At 43.6% G+C, this 20,588-nt stretch overlaps 2 protein-coding genes across 5 annotated transcripts; both read right to left on the reverse strand.

Annotated features, from left to right (window-relative positions):
* Positions 1–238: 238 nt before the first annotated feature.
* Positions 239–11,462, reverse strand: LOC106603254 (F-box and WD repeat domain-containing 11-B). The gene is made up of 13 exons (XM_014196650.3): positions 11,342–11,462; positions 9,478–9,540; positions 7,051–7,273; positions 5,599–5,785; positions 5,298–5,388; positions 5,048–5,185; positions 4,721–4,839; positions 4,350–4,599; positions 2,664–2,782; positions 2,410–2,520; positions 2,013–2,091; positions 1,764–1,928; positions 239–1,168 (listed from the first exon to the last, which is right to left on the reverse strand). Exons 1-12 carry the CDS (start codon positions 11,378–11,380, stop codon positions 1,767–1,769), a joined length of 1,581 nt encoding a protein of 526 aa, XP_014052125.1. The 5' UTR covers positions 11,381–11,462; the 3' UTR covers positions 239–1,168; positions 1,764–1,766.
* Positions 11,463–14,321: 2,859 nt separating this feature from the next.
* On the reverse strand, positions 14,322–19,230 carry LOC106603260 (eukaryotic peptide chain release factor subunit 1). 4 transcript variants are annotated; one of them, XM_014196656.3, is made up of 11 exons: positions 18,977–19,230; positions 18,492–18,603; positions 17,139–17,314; positions 16,859–16,998; positions 16,448–16,586; positions 16,158–16,348; positions 15,904–16,033; positions 15,584–15,766; positions 15,401–15,465; positions 15,033–15,180; positions 14,322–14,888 (listed from the first exon to the last, which is right to left on the reverse strand). In XM_014196656.3, exons 2-11 carry the CDS (start codon positions 18,575–18,577, stop codon positions 14,806–14,808), a joined length of 1,341 nt encoding a protein of 446 aa, XP_014052131.1. In that variant the 5' UTR covers positions 18,578–18,603; positions 18,977–19,230; the 3' UTR covers positions 14,322–14,805. The 4 variants fall into 4 exon arrangements, with proteins under 4 accessions (XP_014052131.1, XP_082830648.1, XP_082830650.1 ...); XM_082974522.1 differs by having other exon boundaries at positions 18,445–18,603; XM_082974524.1 differs by lacking the exon at positions 18,977–19,230 and adding an exon at positions 18,748–18,766.
* Positions 19,231–20,588: the final 1,358 nt, after the last annotated feature.

Genomic DNA, 20,588 nt, shown 5'->3' on the forward strand with positions numbered 1-20,588 from the left:
AATTCTCTAGTTTCTTGCCAATTTCCAGAGCCACACTCATTAAACCAAAAAATGTAAAACACACAACACGTCCTGCTTGTCATTTTCAGATCAGGCCTCCCTCTCTATATCAGGATTATATTTAATAGACGAGCAATGGGAGGTTGACTTCAACTGAGTGGTGGTTTGGTCTGTACATGCAGTACCGATGGCATAGATGCATGATACTGAACAAGTACATTACTCATACACACTGGTGTACACTCCTTCACATTCAAGTACTTTATTCTTATTAATGTTTTTTTTTTCCCTTTAAAAAAATCTTTTCAATATACAACACCATTTTAGACAAGACAATTCTGTTTACAACTAATTTCAGCTCAGTAAGGGGTCATTCAGAACCTAGACAGGCAGCAAGAGGGGGACAGAACAGGACAGAGGGAGAGTAAGTGAAAGACGAACGCAGGGTAGGGAACTATGGATGAGAGGGGGTGAATTTGAGAGTGGTTTGGAGAGAGAAAAAAAAAAAATCTTAGTACACTAAAACTAAATTAATTAGGTCAAAAATAAAAAATATAGAAAAACTTAAATAGGTCACTAGCACACTGTTGTCCCATCACTTATCCATGCAGTACAGTCTTCAGGGGAAAAAAACATCAGCTCTCTTCCAATTTTTTTTTTACCAAACAAAATGAGAAAATAACAAGATTGATATGTCCTTGGTGCCCAAATGGGCGGGCCTGAGGCATCTGTCACTCAGTCTGGATGCGAAGAGTTGAGCCCCGGCCCTGCCTCCTTCCTTTCTTCCCCAGGGTATCTTTAACAGGCCGTCTCCAGCCCTCTTTCTCCATTCCTCCAGCCATTCAGTTCAGATTCCTTCATGTCCATGTCTGTTACTCGGTCTTGGGTGACCAGAGTAAGGGGAGTTGGGCCTTAGAGTGTTACCTAGTAGACTCCGCTTGGTGTGTATGTTTGTGTGCGTTTTGGTTGGGGGGGGGGGTGTAAGGGGCAATGTGTTTGAGCACTGAAGGCCCGATGAGGGTGGGACAACCCCTCCACATGAACACCAGGAGGAGGACAGAGATGATGCAAAGAGGATGATGGAGTGGGAAGTGACCTCTGACCCTGGCACATTGACTTGGCCATTAGGACTGTCCCCGCACACACATCACATTCCACCGGGCCTGCCCTGCGGGAGAGAGAGAGAGAGAGAGAGAGACACTCAGCACACTATGCAAGTAATCCTGTAGGTGTGTCCAATTTAGGTCAGGAGTCCCACCTCCAAGTAAAGAATGAAGTTAGTGGTTTATGAGCTGCAGTGCTTACCACCCCCCAACAAAACCTTTTTTTTGGTAGAGTTAATAGAAGAAAAAGGGTGGGAGGCTTAAAGATTGAGACAGCAATGCAGAAAGTAAACAGCAATATCAGGTCAACTGAAGCCCACCCATATGCACAGAGCGCAGAGTCTTGCATCGCAATCACAAACCTACTTCCACTAGTGATCCTGTACGGAAAACGTGTTTCGTGTGTGGGTTAGGGAACAAATCAATTGATGGCTGCTAGGGCTGATGAATCAAATATTTGTATGAATCTGGCCTGCAAAATATAGAAAGATGTGTGCTTGCTTACTTATCTTAACTATCGAAAAGCCACACAATTTGAATGAGAGCATCTTTTTCATTAAAAATATCACTTTAGTTTGTTGTATTCATTCCTCGTGTGTGTAAGTTGTGGTGAGTGTATGCAGGCGCATACTCCTGACAGTGTGCGAGAGTCGTGTGTACCTGCTATCTGGAGATGTATGTATACGTGCGAGAGGGCGACCTGCCCTCAGTCTGTCCATTGGTCGACACGTTCAGGAAGTCCCAGATGAGGATAGTGTCGTCATGGGAACTGCTGATGATCTGGAATTCATCAAACTGTAGCCTGAATACACGCCCAGAGTGCTCCTGAAAGACATCATCATATTCATCAGTATCCTCTACAATAACCATCATCTCCACCATCATGCTCTAGATCCAAGCTAAACTCACCACCAGTGTGCGCAGACAGAGGGTGCTGGCAGGGGCGCGAGGATCCAGAGCAGCTTGTAGGTCCCATACTTTGATTTTACTACAAAGGAACAGCACAGGCACGCACACCCTCTTAACATCAAAATGTAAACAAAATAGTATTCAAGTCTTGTCAGTGGATAAGCTGGAGGACCTCATACTCCGGCCTATAAAAGTTTGACTGACAGCCTAACAAATTCACTCTGATTAACAGGCCGAGACCGGGATTGGGGGAAATCAGGAGTCTGAGATCAGCAGTGAGAGAATAACAAGGATTAACAGAGGCCAAGTGCAGGATCAGAGTGAGGGAATAAAGCCATTCGTAGTGAGACATCAGCTCAGGCTAACGCCTGCCACAAAGGGATAAAGCCTCCCTTACCCATCGTAGGCTCCGCTAACGATCCTTTTGTTGTCGAATCGAATACAGCGGACCAACTCTTCATGGCCTTCCAATACCCGCAAACATGCCCCGCACTCAATATCCCACAACCTGAGGAGAGAATCCCTGTTACTTTAGCAACATTTGACAGAACAGTCATGACAAAGCATGTTCATCTCCAGGTTACAGATTCTATAAATATAGACCAGTGAGAAACACCCAGGAGAATATTCCACCCTCAAACACACACTCACCGGATAGTGTTGTCCGAGGAGCCGCTGACCACTAGTCTGTCTCTGTACTGCAGACAGGCGATGCCTCGCTTATGGCCGTTCAGCGTACGTACAAACTCGCACGTGCTGGTGCTCCACACCTGCAGGGGCGTCAAGGCAAAAACACACACCACCCAGAGGTCAACACAAAAAAAGGCAGAGACATTTCGCCTACATAATCCTTCATGTCAACAATAACAGTTTTCACTTTTGAAATCTCATCCTTCCTGTTTTCCTTCATTAGAATGCATCTGTACTAATCACTGTCTGGACCGGATGATGAAGCTGCTGAGAACAGTCTGCAGCCAGAGCTATAATCCAGCTGTACACCTCTCTGTCTTCACACACACACACACATACACACACACACACGTGTCAGAGAGCGACACTGTGCAGCTGCATGAAAACATGAATGTAAACACAAAGGTATAACAGTAATACACATTTAGGGGTGTCGAGTAACACTCCCTCTCCCAAATACACATATTGCAGTCTGCCGTCCCTCCCTTATTACTTGGGGAATGTTTTCAGAGAGCTGGGGCGTAGTGTGCGGGAGACGGCTCGGTACGGAATGCCTTGGCCCGTCTCCCAGGGCGATGGGTGGGCTAGCCAGGGTCTCTTTGTTCCTGGAATCCTGGCTGCCCACAAATCCACCGTCTGGAATACGGGGAGGTACTGGGGAGCTGGGGATGAGACTGGGGTTAGGGCTGAGACGAGACAGACAGGCAGGTCCACAGTTTAGCCCCAGGAAGAGACAGACATCAGCTCTGGACTCTGGGTTCAGTCAGTGCTTGCCACAGCAGCCCTCACACTCTGGGCTAACTCAAGCTCTATGCTGCCCTCTACTGGACACATTGCACAACTGAACTCAACCAGAATGAGAGGATTTGGAAGGTTTTGGTAGGGGACACTTGATAGGTGTGGCTGGCTTGTATTTTGCATTTCAAGTATCTTCTGTGAATGAACAATGACAAGCAGTGATGGGGAAGATAACTAGCTTTTGATTAAAACCACTATGGTCATACAGAGCAGGGGGAGAGAACTGAAGCCACTCATTTATCATTCTAACTCACAGGAAGTTAAAAACCACACACACTAGCCAAGAAATCAAAGCCTGGCTGAATAACACTGGTTGTGCATTCAGTACTCTGCTAAAGCAATGTAAAGTCACTCCTTTTGTATGGTTCAGAGTGCTGGAGGATCACGCAGACAGACATGAACCGAGTTGATGCCAAATGGTTGATGTTGCAGATCTTGCAAAGACAACAGGCAGAATAAGATCTCTACAGCAAATAAGGCAACCATTTTTTTTTATAATAAAGACTTAAGATCAAGATGCACAGGATCCAATGGGTTGGACACATGCTAAGAATGTCTCAAGAAAGGATCCCTAAAAAGTTGCTCTCTGGAAAATACAAGGAAGGCAGGCCAAAGATAACATGGCGACAGACTGGTGGCTGAGCTGGATCTCTCATGGGACAGGACCCAAGCTACAGCAAAAAGACTGCAGTGGCAGAGATTGTTGCGGGCTTAGATCCCACTAGGGCCGAAGAAGACTACGTTAGTAAGTCTTGTGCCACTGCAAAAGTACTAGAACATATGCTTGTTGAGATGTTGCCATGCTTGAGGCTCTAGTGAGTTGACCTTAGGTCATCGGGGCAAACTTGCCTTGATGGTACGGTCACCGGACGCTGACACGATGTACTTGTCGTCAAAGTCCACCACGTTGACCGCTGCTCTGTGGCCGACCAGCACGCGGCGCAGACTGATGTCTGTGGGCGAGGCCATGTCCCACACGGCGATGGAACGGTCCTTCGAGCACGTCACCATCAGACCGTTACAGAACCGCAAGTGGAGAACCGCCTCGTTGTGGTGGATCAGAGTGTTCAGCACCTCCCCAGTGTTCACATCCCACACCCTGAGACACCGAGAGAGATCAATATCCGTCAAACACAATATACCACATGCAGATGCCTCTTGAATGAAATAAGCTTTGGAGCTTCCTGGAGCATGGGTAAGAGCGCAGAGGAGTTGCTGACCTGACGGTGGAGTCTGAGGACCCGGTGACAATGACCCTCTCATCATACTGCAGACACAACACTGAGCCTGTATGACCCGTCAGGATCTTCAGACACTCCAGAGACTGCTTGTCCCAGATCTACACAGAAACAGAGGGTGAGAAATTCATACAAAATATTATTTATCAAAAAAAATGTACTAGACGTTGCATTGACACATTGTAAGAAGCTTTCTTGTTATACAATATCTATATTTAGAAATCTTGTATTGAAAATACCCAGTAGACATTAGATTACACCCCCCCCCCCCGCCCCCCCCTTCAATCAACATCAAACAAGAACACCGACCTTGATGGAGTTGTCTCTGAGGCCGCTGATGATCTTGTCGTCGTCATACTGCAGACAGTAAACCCCCTTACTGTTCTCCGAGCGACACTGGATCCGCTGCAGATTGTGCCGACCACACCTCCAGTTAGCCTCGATCGTCTAAAGAGAGCGGGGGGAGGGGGGGGGGGGGTTAGTGAATGGGAAACATAGGAAAGATCAGTGAGAAGAGAGTGAGGTTGAAGGGGACAAGGGGAGCAGCAGAAACACTCACCTCTATGTCCTGGATGATTTTGGGGTACAGGGAGCGGTAGTAGGAGTTTGGTGGGACTTCTGTGGTTCGATTCTTGAACAGGTACTTTTCCCTAGAAGAGAGAACACATTCACTATTTAAACAAAATGCCCAAACATATTCATCTCCACAACACCAATTGTCTTCTCCTAAGGTGAAGTTGCTTGGATACATTCTATTACGTTGATTCTTGAGAACAGATATTGATCCATTCTACTGGTGATCTGAATGAAACTCATTGTGATTCAGGGTGTTCCAGCCAGCGATCCCAGTCCGTACTCACCACTGGTGCCTCTCTGACAGGCCTTTCCAGAGGGGGTCTGTACGGACCATGCGTTCTATGAGTTTCTTCCACAGCATTCCCTCCGAGATGACCCTCTGCCACTCCTTACAGACCAGCTCTGCCGAGCACAGCGAGCGCGAGTCCAGGAAGGACAGGATGTTCTCCGCTATGTGGTCGAGACCCTGAGCTATAACCACAAGGAGTAGAAGTACTCATGTAATTGTGAATGTGTGGATGAACTGAGCCTGGGGTGTATTCATTAGTCAGATACCGCAGCAAACAATTGCAAAATGTTTAGTCTAATGAAAAGGTTTTGCCCACGTAAATGAGTTTTGGACAAATCCAGGTAGGTCCCTACCGGTTTCAATAGCTTCAGTTTGGTTCCTAGTCAATATACACCCCTCTAAAGTGGTTTCTTTTGGAGCATTTAGTGGTGGCGAGGTAGGAGTTATATTGGTTGTGGTATATTCTGTATAAGCGCACTCATTTTAGGGATGTGACAAATGGACAGTTTTGTGTTTAAAACAGACATTTTTGTATCAGTTTACCTTAAAACGATAAGAGAAAATGCCCAAATTCCACTTAAATTCACAATGCAGAATAATGGTCTTATTACATATGGCCGGGCAATGAAGTTATATCTACCGCGGTCATATCGTTGAAAGCGCCTCGGCTACGACATATTTGGTTATCTAAGGGTACACTATGGCTCTTTAAATGCCGACATGAAACCTTCTCTAAAGATAGTTTCGAAGTGCCCCTGAACAGGTATTTCTCTGTAAAGGAATGACGCTTCTGAAGCAGGACTCACGTCCATCACTAGGCGACCATAACTGTCAATCAAATAACCTCGAGCTGTCTGCGCGCAGACCACTGACTCCTAAAAAAAGTACTCTAAAGTTTGTTAAAATACCGTGAGTTACCAAGGCGTTTAGTAGAAAGAAAACATCTTCCGCTAAACTGAGACTGATATAGTTGCCGTTCTTCCGAGAACAAAAACACTCGCATCTTTCATAGCGAGGTAGCAAGGGACGGAGAGAGGGGAGGGGCACAGTATAGGCAGGTCGGCCACTTGGCAGGCAGAGTCAGAACAGAGCACTAGGCCTATCTATCAGGAATCAAAAGCTGTATCTCGCAATGGAATGCTCTATTTTGTCGTTTCTTGGCTTGCAGGGCATATGATCAATGAATAGACAAGGATATTATACACGCAACAGACTGAAGCCTTAACACACAACCGCATCATTAGCAAAGAGAAAGAGCAGGTGAGCCAGCTGCACTGTGATTTAAAATGTCTGAAAAGAATATTAAAATACATAATTTTTCCATTTGGGATTTTTCTTAATATTAAGGATTCCAATTTTGTTTAAACATTTTCGCATTCACCCCCCTAATATAATACATGACGTGGCCATGCTAACAAGTAATATCAAACTGCAGTGTGTACCATACCTGGCAGTGCAGTGATGAAGTCCCTTTGGAGCATTGGTTTGAGGTAGGAGTTGATGTGGCCGTGTTGGTAGTGGCACATGCGTGAAATCAGGTGTTCCACAAACTCCACTTGGTCAGCCTCAGACCACTGGTCAAACAGCTGGACGCACACGTCCTTCTCCTTCTCATAGTTCCCTTCCGATGGCCGCTTCCTTGAGCCCGTCGTCGGACCGTTAGTGATCGTCTAAACACAGAAATGGAACGGTTATAAACCATCAGTCAGTCTACAGTGGTGTGTACTGTAAAATGTATGGACTCGTCAGAGCTTCAGTCGACATGGCTCTCTTGTCAAATGAGGGACGGGCTTTGGGCCTTGATAAAGCTAGTCAGTGTACAGAACTCTACGGGCCGGTATCCCGGACAATCTCTATTGAGCATTCTTTTAAGTCCAGTACTAGAATGAATGTACAGTTGAAGTCGGACGTTTACATACACCGTAGCCAAATACATTTAAACTCAGTTTCACAATTCCTGATATTTAATCCTAGTAGAAATTCCCTGTCTTAGGTCAGTTAGGATCACCACTTTATTTTAAGAATGTGAAATGTCAGAATAATAGTAGAGAGAATTATTTATTTCAGCTTTTATTTCTTACATCACATTCCCAGTGGGTCAGAAGTTTACATACACTAAAGTAGTATTTGGTAGCATTGCCTTTAAATTGTTTAACTTGGGCCAAATGTTTTGGGTAGCCTTCCACAAGCTTCCCACAATAAGTTGGGTGATTTTTGGCCCATTCCTCCTGACAGAGCTGGTGGAACTGAGTCAGGTTTGTCGGCCTCCTTGCTCGCACACGCTTTTTCTGTTCTACCCACAAATTTTCTAATGGGATTGAGGTCAGGGCGTTGTGATTGCCACTCCAATACCTTGACTTTGTTGTCCTTAAGCCATTTTGCCACAACTTTGGAAGTCTGCTTGGGGTCATTGCCCATTTGGAAGACCCATTTGCGACCAAGCTTTAACTTCCTGATGTCTTGAGATGTTGCTTCAATATATCCACAAAATTTTCCTGCCTCATGATGCCATCTATTTTGTGAGGTGCACCAGTCCCTCCTGCAGCAAAGCACCCCCACAACATGATGCTGCCACCCCCGTGCTTCACGGTTGGGATGGTGTTCTTTGGCATGCAATCCTCCCCCTTTTTCCTCTAAATATAATGATGGTCATTATGGCCAAACAGTTCTATTTTTGTTTCATCAGACCAGAGGACATCTCTCCAAAAAGTACAATATTTTCTGTACAGCACTTTGATATATCAGCTGATGTAAGAAGGGCTATATAAATACATTTGATTTGTCCCCATGTGCAGTTGCAAACCGTAGTCTGCCTATATGACGGTATTGGAGCGGTGGCTTCTTCCTTGCTGAGCAGGTTATGTCGATGTAGGACTCGTTGTACTGTGGATATAGATACTCTTGTACCCGTTTCCTCCAGCATCTTCACAAGGTCCTTTGCTGTTGTTCTGGGATTAATTTGCACTTTTCGTACAAAAGTACGTTCATCTCTAGGAGACAGAACAAGTCTCCTTCCTGAGCGGTATGATGGCTGCGTGGTCCCATGGTGTTTATACTTGCGTACTATCGTTTGTACAGATGAACGTGGTACGTTCAGGCGTTTGGAAATTGCTCCCAAGGATGAACCAGACTTGGAGGTCTTAGCTGATTTCTTTTGATTTTCCCATGATGTCAAGCAAAGAGGCACTGAGTTTGAAGGTAGGCTTTGAAATACATCCACAGGTACACCTCCAATTGACTCAAATAATGTCAATTAGCCTGTCAGACCAGGCCATGACATCATTTTCTGGAATTTTCTAAGCTGTTTAAAGACACAGTCAACTTAGTGTATGTAAACATTTGACCCACTGGAATTGTGATACAGTGAATTTATAAGTGAAATAATCTGTCTGTAAACAATTGCTGGAAAAATTACTTGTGTCATGCACAAAGTAGATGTCCTAACCGACTTGCCAAAAATATAGTTTGTTAACAAGAAATTTGTGGAGTGGTTGAAAAATGAGTTTTAAATGACTCCAACCTAAGTGTATGTAAACTTCTGACTTCAACTGTATGTCTGGGAAACTGGCTTTATATATTGAATCTGGTTTTGGTGTGTGTGGATTGCCTCTTCATATTGCCATGACGACGTTGTGCACAGAGAAAGGTTTTTGATGACACTGTAGTCTGGCATTAGTACACACACTGTTCACTGACCACTGGAAACCACAACTAGATTGTCAATATTGATGGCACAAGGCACACTTTAAAGATAATTAAGAAGACATAAAAATGGGAGATACGCTAACGGGTTATAAATGTGTTCTTTGGAGGTGGACTAGGCTAATATGTGTCGGTGACCGGCTGGCCGTGGACCCATGGTCTGTTGCCTCACCTTGAACACTGTGATCTTCTTTGATGAGAGGTCATCTGTCTGGGAGTCCATGAAAGTGGTGTTCTGAGGGGGAGAGGCCATTAGTAAATCAAGAGACATTATTCATTAACATAACACACAGACAGCCCAAACCTTCCGGTCCAAACTGTACAACATCCAATGTACCATGGGGGACCAATTACAATACCAGAATAGCAGGCTTGTCATCATTTCTCATCTGAAGAAACAGTCAGTCAAAGTAAGCTAATTGTTTAAGCATGGGGGACTGGGTTCAACGTTGATGTGCATTAGGTATCAGCAGAGGGTTGTTGGATTTGAAGAGGGAGGGAGGAATCCATGGCTTGTCAACAGCTGCCCCTTATTCAGACCTGCAAAGCCATGTCAATCTGACATGTATTCAGAAGATTGACATGAAATCTGATAAAGAAAATCAGACCTTATAGGGTTGGCTGCGAGAGGCAACACCAGATGGTATGATAATTCCATTTAAAAACAGTCCTGGCTGTGTCTAAATGTTTTCAGCCTTTGTGTCCTCCTAGGAGCATGTGGGTATGTTTGTTTGGGGCAACAGATTATCTACAACTGAACCTAAACGCATGCAGTCATTTTTATTTAGCTGACATTACTCCTGCCTGTATCGACATTAAGTGATCGTGTCATATGCCACAAGCCTAGACTGGCACGCTTTGTCCAATACAGAAGCACAGGACTAGGCTGCTAACGTTACTTTGCAAGATAGCCAGTGACATACTGTGTGATAGCAAATCTTTGCCCATATGTCACTGGCTAAGGTGACAACACAGAAGAGAACACTGTCTGGAACAAAATGCACCCATGTAGGAGCTACGTTAACAAGATAATCGGGTGACAATCTACGGATGGCTAAATCAAAAATAGCGTCACGATAATAGTTAGCCATCATAATTGTATCTAACATTACCGACGATTACGTTAATTTCTGAATAGCTAACCTAACTACCTGGCCTTTTTGCCTGACGAGATTGTCATACTGACTTGTTAGCTAACGTGACCTACTCAGAAAATGTAGACAAAACTCCGGCTGTTAGCTTCGAACATATCAAACATAATTACTTGTTTATTACGCAAGCTAATGTCAGCTAACCACTTCCTTCTACGCATCTTGAAAAGCCACTGATTCACAATGACACAAACGAAACTCTAGTGTTCGGTATTGAACAGGGTGGGGAGTGCCTCTTTTAGCTAACGTTAGTTATAAATATATATATATGTGCGAGGTTGACAATCAGGGTAGTTATGTACCTAGTCGGCTAACAAGAAATCGTTAGCCAATGGTTGGCGCTCAAGAAACAGTACACATTTATCGGAAACCTAACTTTATGTTTAACCTGGAAAGCTTGTGGCTAACTTGGAGTCGGACAAATGGCGCAGCGGCGACGCAGTGAGATCCAATCGCCTAGCTAGTTTCCTTTGCTAGTTAACTGGTTAGCATGTAAGTATTTAACGACGGGGCCACTTCCCGGCCCTTTCTCATACTAGCAGACTCACTCCTCGTCCAGTCGACCTCTACCATTCGGATGACAATCATTCACTTCCCAATCATTTCCAAAATCATTATGGTGTTACCTAGAATAATTACAAACATGAACCACGGGTTAAATGTTAGATCAGACATTGGGCCCTCCCTCTACTCGCTAGGTAGCTAACAGTACTACTAGCTAATGTTAGCTAGGCATATTCTATTTTCTATGTCATCTCGGCTTTCCCGTGTGTTCAAAATCGTTTCGATCGGTTCTACTCGAGTGTTAATAACATATTACGCACTCCGACACACACTGACATCGATATTATGGTGCAGAAAGTAATCATCTAATCCAAAACTCACCATCAGCTCCAACGTTTTGTCCTCCATCTCCGGCTCCATATTGTTGCTCCCCGAAACTCGCTCGCTGCGAAAATGGAAACCCAGCCCTGAGTCGGCGACGGGCCGCAGATGATATGACGTCACAGAACCCAACTGGGAGGGAGGGTTCACTGAAGCATAGACTTACTTGGTTGGTCGAGAAATTATAAAGAAGGAATCGTCATTCTGTGGTTGGCTCTTTTCTGCTGCTAAGGGAAAGAGGCTGTGCTTGTTCCGAGGGTCAACTTCCGCCAGGTGCTGCTCAGACGACCTGATCTACAAATCCCATCCACTTGCAAAAGACTGATTACAACAGTTCATGATGTAAAGATTAGCGATTCTACACCGTGTCTAGAATTGGGAAGATGATCATTAAAATTATATTGAAAGTTATATTATAAATGGTCTTCCCTTTATGCATCCGACTCGCTAATCACTGTTATATTGGCAAGGGCTGGATATAAATATGACACGTAACTTTCCCTTTTAACAGCGAAGAGAATAGTGTACTTTTCACTGGATGTACCAAGACATTCAATACACTAAAATTCCTGTTGAAAAAAATGCAAAGGGTAATATTTACTTTGTGTATACTAAATAAGCCCTGAATCAAACTGCACACGCCTGCAGTCACACGAAAGTCATATGCAGGAGTGTATATATATCCCATAATCTTAATTTTATGAACCTTTTCTAATAGGAAATCCACTGGGCCAACCAAGTCTTGACACCTGATTTGCAAACAATGAGGTCATTTAATACATCTCATACAAAATGGTGACATGAGTAGATCAAATCCAGCAAGTATCATAACATGGGCTTTTGATGTTGAAAAGTCAGCACACATCACATTCATAACTTGATAAAATAGCTCACTGTGCCCCAAAAGGGGCTACATAGAACCATCCCACCATACCATTCTTACGTGCCAGATCCAGACAATAGTCCCCCATAGCTCACATTCAGGCTGACAAAATATATTTTTTTAGACACTGCAGGCCACAAAAGCCCCCAAACCAACATCCAGTGCCTCTGACCAAAATGTTCCGTGAATAAATCCTTTCGGCAGGGAGAAACAAAGCTAGGCAGGGCTGTGTCAAACCTACAGGTAACTGCCAAAATAAAGGGAACACTAACCTAAAGCATCTTAATAGGTCGTCGGGCCACAACATCTTCAATGCGCATTGGCATAGATTCTACATGGGTCTGGAAGTCTACTGGAGGGATGTGACACCATTATTACACGAGAAATGCAATCATTTTGCTTTGTTGGACATGGTGGTGGAAAACGCCATCTCGGGCGCCGCTCCAGAATCTCCCACAAGTGTTCAATTGGGTTGAGATCTGGTGACTGAGACGGCCACGGCCTATGGTTTACATTGTTTTCATGCTCATCGAACCATTTAGTGACCACTCATGCCTTGTGGATGGGGCCATAGCCATCATAATGGGCAACTGGGCCTGCCCAGCATTTTCATACATGACCATAAGCATAAGAATTCTTAGGAGCCACACCTGCGTGGAACCACCTGCTTTCAATATATTTTGTATCCCTCATTTACTTGCGTTTACTATATTTTGGCAGTTACCTGTATATAATGGTAGGGGAAAGACTGGAGACAGTCAGAGCCATTAATCACATCCAGTACCATCATACTCAAAAATAATAACTATACAGATTTCTATTGATATAGATCAGGATGGGCAACTCCAGTCCTCAGGGGCCTGATTGTTGTCACACATTTCCCCCAACCCCAGCTGAAACACCTGACTGGAAACAACACAACCCCGAACAACTTCTACCCCCAAGCCACGACTGCTAAATAGCTAATTACATAGTCCGGGTAGCTATTGCTTAACTATCTGCATTGACCCTTTTTGCACTAAGTCGGACTCATCACATACACTGCTGTTAATCTATCCTGTTGTCTGGTGACTTTATCCCTACCTATATGTACATATCTACCTCAATTATCTCGTACCCCTGCTCAGTGCTACTGTAGTACCCTGTGTGTATATAGCCAAGTTATCATTAACCATTGTGTATTTATTCCATGTTATTTTTCTATTATTTGTCTTTAAAAAAAGAAAATGTGCATTGTTGGGAAGACCAGTAAGTAAGCATTTCACTGTTAGTCTACACCTGTTGTTAACAAAGCATGTGATGCCAATAATCAAGCTCTACAGTTTAGAATGCAATTAGTTTAAAATCAGCTGTTTGCTATGGATGGGGACAAAGTGTGACACCAATCCCCCCCCCCCCCCCAATCCCTGATGGGCAACCTTCATGCGTATAGAGTGCTCATACCAGGGGTGCATTCAGTACACTTCAACATTTGCAACATTGCGCAACGGTTTGTATTGAACGACACGTTTCCCCAAAAACACTACACACCGCTTTGGTGGTGGCCTGATCAACATGGGTGTGACCATCTAAAAATCACAGAACTCATACTGCACACCATATGGTAACTGCCCCCTGGGACATCATAATCACGCTCTTCAACTGGTCATTCAGTATTGAACACGACCCAGTAACATGCCTGGAAGAGAAGACATACAAAACTGCCTGGCAACAAGCACACTGACTCTCATTGTCTGAATTGCACAGTGACAAACTGACCAATCAATCACAGTAAACATTGAACACAGATGTCTCTGTGGAACGGGGGGGAATGAAAGTATGAATGGTCACAGCACTGAGGGCATGGTTCATTATGCTTAATAGAGTGGTGTGTACACAAGGCAATATAAAAGAAGACGACATACAAACCTAAATCTCAGCTCTGGGAACTCTGTATGAGTCATAAAGGGCAAGGGTCCTCGAAATGAAAAAAACATACAAGAAAACAGTACGGGCTCAAAGTACAGCACCTCTGACAGTGAATAAATGACCAGGGGGGAGCTGGGACAAAATAAAGCAGGTGCTGAAATAAAGATTGGATGAGACGGGAGGCAGGGACAGGGTATGGGATAGTAAAGCAGCTCCAATTTAATCATTATTTCCTTGCTCTCTACATAAATTTGATTTAAAAAAGGAAAACAAAATCAGAATCTCAAAACACAGAAGCAGGTACCAGTAAAAATGTTAAAAAATAAAGGGAAATTGAGTTGGAAGAAGAAAGTGGGGAGTGATGACAAAAATAGATTTGTATAACCTATCAGTGTGGCCTAGAGAAGGCCAAGCAGGCAGGCAGGAGTGTGGCCTTGCTGTCAGTCACTTTGAATCAGTCATTAACGCGGAACAAACCAAGACGAGCTCCATCCAACCAGGTGATGAGTCACTGCTTCAAGTCAGGGAAACGTTGATATACGGCATCACATCCATGTCTTTTATTTGAAGGTCTGGGTCTCCCTCCTGACTACTTGCTTTCCTTCCACCAGTATTTCGGTCAAATCAGGGAAAGCCTTTCAATTGATTAATTTCTTGTTTCAGTCTCAACTACCTAGTAGTCATCCAAATCAAATAACTCATCGTCTTCTCCTTGGTACTCTATGGCCTGGAAATCCACCCTGTACCGCAAGATCCCTGTGGAGGTGAAGTAGAGGAAGAATCATAGTCTTAGGTAACTCTGCAGAGGTGCATTACAGTGACAATATTTGTTTATGTATTCACATGACCCCAGAATAATAGTAAAAGCCTTTAGTTATGAATGTATAATCAAACTCTTACCACCAATTCCACCAAAGCCTTTGACAAACTGGGATCCTTCTTGGCTCTTGTCAGTGACAATCTCCAGACAGGCTCCAAACTTCTTATAGCTATTGGCGAACCATTCAAGTAACGGCATGCTCTCGATCAGCTCATGCTCCTGCCCAGTCTGTTGAAATACACCCACACCCAAAAAAGTGGATCAGGGAAAACTGTGATCCTTTTATGAGAATTCGCCTTATAAAAGTGGTGGATTCAAACACAGGAAGTAGACATTAGGTGAAATTTAAGAGACAAAATGACGTCACATTTTAAAAAAGAGCCTCTAGAACCACAACAGAACTTCCTTCATACACTTGTGTAGGTTATGGAAAGAACTTCTCACTGACCTCTTTGTCTGTGAAGTGAGACTTGTCTTTCTCCTGCTCTGGTGTCAAATACAACGTTTTCTCATCTGGATCAGTGGAAGAAGAGGTTGAACAGAACAGACATGGGGCAAGAAAGAGAGACATGTTAAGACCAGAATCCCTCAACTGAATGCATTTTGTATATGGCGCACATCATTTACATACCTGTACCCTTCTCCACCATAGCAAGTCCCTCTGCTCCGTGGCATCGTAGGATGTATCTCATGGTATCCAGGTTCTCGTAGACAATCAGAATCTCAACAGCACCCATTTCCAGGGCTTTCAGTGTGTCTTCCACCCCAAAGCAGTACTTCCCTGTATCCTGGCTGATCTCATCAAAGTATCGTCCTGGGAGAAGAGGTCCTCTATATTATCAATATGACAACAGGATGGATCATGTCCGTGCCAGAGAGACACTCAAGCACTCATGATAGATATCATAGTAGACATTCACACAAATGAACAAATCAGCTGTATCCAAGTACCTATAAGTTTCTTCTCCTGAATGAATTTAACATTGGAAAGCACTTCTGCGGACAGCTCAATGGCCTGGTTGAACCCATTCTCCCCACCATATGATATGTCAACCAGCTTCAGGATCTTTGCTTGTAGCCTCTGCATGGACATGAGTCAGGAATTCATCAGTCAAACAGATCACATATCAGACATATAATGCTACAATGGCAATGCTGACAATGGCACCAGAAAACCCTGGAATCGTGGGTCTGGAGATACTGACCGGGTCAAACATATCTGACTGGCTGAGCTCCGTCTTGAAGTCAGCTGAACCAGCCAAGACCATGCCTGCTACGTTGACCTTGTCGTTGGAAACAAAAAGCGTGACTGCCGTCTCCGCCACCTTTCGGACGTAGTTGTGTCTCTTCTCCATCCTCAAACGAGCAAAACGCAAGGCAGACTGCCCTCCTCTGCCTGAAAGAGGACCGTTTGTTATACATGGTTGTGTGTGGACAGGCTGGCTGTAATTCTGTTCATGAGTGTATGTTGCACGTGAATGTAGGGGTTTTTAACCATGCTTCTTGGGTAGGTCCACTGTGAACTTGTGCAGCACCTCCCTGGTGTTGCCCTGCAGGGTTCCGAAGAGGGCGCCACTTCCATCAATCACAATGAAACCAAACTTGCTGTCATCTGAGAGCAAGGCTGTAAGAGCCTAAGAGACAGAAAATACATTAGGTAAGATGTCATTTCTCATTTCAATAGAAAGGTGGTCAATATTGACTGTCAGCTGTGCATAACTTCAGGCTACACACAACACCAACTTGTTTCACCAAAACAGGCAACACAGATTTTTTTATATCAGAAGATGCCATTTTGTGCAATCCAAAACTCCTTATTTCCCAGTTAGTCACAATAAGCCAATAGGCCCATAGGAAAGATGGTAAGGTGGGAAAATAATGAACCCGGAGTGTTGAACAACCTTACCTCTGTGTGGAACTTGTTGTCACAGAGATACAGAGAAGTGTTGATGGGTTTAAAAGGCTCAAAGTCAATATTGACTTTTTTCTCTTTGCCCTCGTCAGTCACAATGGTGCCACAGTATACAACCAAGCCATTGGGAGGCACTGCAGGGTAAAAAATAAAATAAGTTAGCTCTCAGAGATCAATTGATTGAAATAAGAAATGCCCGTAACCAAGCCAGGACCACCTCAAATTACTTCATACAGAGAGAGAGGGTTTCACTACTGACTTCACACATACACACCTTTATTGTAGAGTTTGAGTCTCTGCTGTACAGAGGTGATGGCTCCGAGCACAGAGAGCCTGTTAACTCTGCTTTTAATATTGGATGCAGTGCCAAACTCATCAGCCAACATCTTGGCCACTCTGGAGATCTGATCCTTTGGAGGGATGATCAAGGAGATCATACTCGTACCATTCCTGAGAGGATTGCATTGAACCCACGTTAAAACACATCCTTTGAGTAGAAAGTAAGTTGCACAGTAACTCAAGCGAAATTATGTCCGCAAGCTATTTATTGAAACAACTTTGTAAAAACAAGAACCATAAATTATGGATCGCTAAACCTGTCCTACAGATCCTGTTTACCTAAGCAAGCCAGGCCTTTTCATACACATATAGTATTAAACCTGACTGCTCTAAGGAAAACTCTTATGACAGGTTGTCAGATGAGGACATTACTACAGTAGTGGTCTTCATATTTCCACATTTTTGTTTTGACCATCATGTTGACAGGTGTGGGCCACAAGTTTGCTGCTGCCCCTAGTCAAGGGGGTGAAGGTCACAGTAGTTTGTTCACAGAGTGAACTCATAAAACAACTTGACCCACTGCACTATATAGACAACCACTTGGGAGAGTGCTCATTGCACAGGACAGGTGTGGAATGTAGATAAGCTAAGTTCCAGATAGTTTGATGTAGGGACAAACAGGTCAATGAAAGGCATAGGAATTACTTGACCTTTTGATCTAAAATCAACTACTCCGGCTGACAGGTCTATTGCCAGCCAGTCAAAACGTGATGTGGCACTGACAGTTTTGGCTTAGTGAAAACTGCCATGAAATTACAATTTAAAGCAGAACTTGTCCAGTGTCACTCAAACAATTTGAATGTAAAGATTACCTAGATATGGTTGGGCATCAGCTGTGTTTACTATACTAAAACAATGTGTAGGTTCAGATTGTCAGATAGCTGATAATACTAGTAGGTTAACTAGCGGTGAATTTCAGATACTAGTACTGTCAGCTAGCTAGCTGTGAATGTAAAGAAGCCCTTGAAGTTACAAAACGAATAACTGCCTAGCAAACGTTAGCTGTGGTAACATTAGCTAGCTACATGACTACTCACACTTTCGAAACATAGATCAATGCCACTAACATGTGACTTAGCTGGTCAGCTAGCCAACTAGCTATGCGTTCAAATAAATATTCAAACTAACACCACTTGCTAGTTAGTAAGCTAGCTAAAACGTACACTAAAATAATTGTTAGCTAGCTCATATATGGGCCTGGTACCAGTTAGTGGCTCAATATGATGAAGAAAGTCACTAACAAAACCATGCATTTGCCATGTCTTCCACTTGTCATGTCCACACGTACCCCCGAGCAGCTTCCAGACTTTTGATCAACTTCTTTATCTTCCATATCTCCACGTTCCTGTCTGCTGCGTTGGGGTCGTCCGCCATTTTTTTCCGCGGTGTCTATTTAGGACCTAGTGTGAGGGTATGTAGTAACGTTAGCAGCAGCATCAAACTATGGACGGCGATATCAAGTTAACAACACAGACGTTTGTTGTACGCCTCAAGAAAAATATAGCAACATTAAATGGATATATTATACTATTTCCCCAACACACCAGCAAGGACGATAATATTTGCCCAGCTGATCTTGTCAGCAACCGGGTCCTAGTAGCTACCGGTCTCGGCTGGGAAATGCCCTGGCTTTTAAATCCTGCCCAGGCCCTAGAGTCCACCCCACTAGCTCAAGTATTGCGGAATGTCAACGTTATTAGAAACATAATTATGCATATGGATCAAACGCCAATTCCTAACAATGATCGCTCAAAAACATGCAATGTTACTTGCCCCAAGTGCCGTTCTGTCTTCACTTTATCTCTCAAATCACACCTATTTAATTTGTCGTCAGCCCTGACGTTGTTGAGCTCGAGCTCCACTCAAGCCGGTTTGTTGCTACGCATGGTGTCGTCACTAGTTACCACAGCCACAAATTCATAATTATGGTAAACCCTAGGTCGAACATATATTGTCATCTTCAATTTAGGCTTAACCACCGCCCATTTCGACAATGTATTGTTTTACAGTCTGATTTTAAACCTAACCTTAACTCTAACCACAGTGCTAACCCTATGCCACATTTTAAATTAAGACCAAAAAAGCGATGTTTTGTTTTCATTACTTTTTACGACATAACTTTGGTAACTACTGACAAGTTGTTTTGGAGGCGGTTGGAAGAATTCCGGTTGAGGATCACTTCCTGGAAACGACATAGATACGGTTCACTCTGACATGTTTCATTGGGCTAAAGAGTGGGTGGGTGGACCTGCGAAAAGATACCTGAAAACGTACCTGTAATCAGAGAGGAAGTCAGTTCAGTGTATTCCAATATCTTTGCTGTAGGCCAGGGTTTCCCAAACTCGGTGCACGTTTTGTTTTTTGTCCTAGTACTACACAGCTGATTCAAATAACAAGATTTGAATCATATTTGAAATGTTGTGGCAAAACCAAGGACCGAGTTTGGGAAACGCTTCTGTAGGCTAATAAACCAGGTTTCCATCCAAGCTTTTTATGCGAGTAAAGTACATATCCGATAAAAAACAAATGTCACGACAGGCCTGATGGTCACAGTTTTCGGTTTCACAACTTCACAGGGTGGTGAAAGCGCAAGGTGATGAGCTTGATGCCCCTTTACAATAAATATAGAGGGTCTTATTATGGTGACATGATCATCGATGACTGCCGGTAGAACATTTTTTATAATCTCGCTCTTTTGTCCATAATAATCTTATCATGTAGGATAGTTTTGGGACACAAACATCGGGTGTCTGTGTAATTTCTAAGACCTATATTTACCAGATATAAAGTGGTAAAATAATAAATAAATGTCTGAATCCAACTTCAGTCCCAACGGTCCATATTCCTGCTGTGTAGACAGTAAGTGCGTGGTCTAATGGCAGCTCGCTGTAACATGCACCGGTCGCGAGCGTTGCAAAAATAAATGTACACACACGTTATTCAATCATTGTACCCACACTGCTCGTGTGTTGGCGGGCGCTAAAATAAAAGTTGATTCTATTTATGAAGCAGAACTCGCTGCAAGTCTTGCCTCTCCCATCTCCTAATTTATTTTTAGAAGCATATACCCACGTGCCATCTTCTCATTGGTTTTTAGAAACATACAGTGGTAAGAAAAAGTATGTGAACCTTTTGGAATTACCTGTATTTCTGCATAAATTAGTCATACAATTTGATCTGATCTTCATCTAAGTCACAACAATAAACAAACAGTCTGCTTAAACTAATAACACACAAACAAGTATAGTGCTCATGTATTTATTGAACACACCGTGTAAACATTCACAGTGTTGGGTGGGAAAAGTATGTGAACCCTTTAATTACGGATAGGCCCCCTTTTTTATCCACTTTCTGCCTGAATGACGTGCCCAAAGTAAACTGCCTG

Source organism: Salmo salar, chromosome 04 (assembly GCF_965601325.2).
Source record: "Salmo salar chromosome 04, fSalSal1, whole genome shotgun sequence".
NCBI lineage: Eukaryota > Metazoa > Chordata > Actinopteri > Salmoniformes > Salmonidae > Salmo > Salmo salar.

Excerpts from the sequence above, each read along its gene's own strand:
- LOC106603254 (XM_014196650.3), bottom strand. The coding sequence starts at position 11,380 with ATGGAGCCGGAGATGGAGGACAAAACGTTGGAGCTGATG. Across the intron at positions 5,186-5,297 it reads AAATCATCCAGGACATAGAG|ACGATCGAGGCTAACTGGAG; the intron begins GTGAGTGTTTCT and ends CGCTCTCTTTAG. Across the intron at positions 4,600-4,720 it reads TCCTCAGACTCCACCGTCAG|GGTGTGGGATGTGAACACTG; the intron begins GTCAGCAACTCC and ends TCGGTGTCTCAG.
- LOC106603260 (XM_082974522.1), bottom strand. The coding sequence starts at position 18,536 with ATGGAAGATAAAGAAGTTGATCAAAAGTCTGGAAGCTGCTCGGGGGTA. Across the intron at positions 17,315-18,444 it reads CATGGCAAATGCATGGTTTT|GAATGGTACGAGTATGATCT; the intron begins GTTAGTGACTTT and ends CAATCCTCTCAG. Across the intron at positions 15,466-15,583 it reads TATGGTGGAGAAGGGTACAG|ATGAGAAAACGTTGTATTTG; the intron begins GTATGTAAATGA and ends CCACTGATCCAG.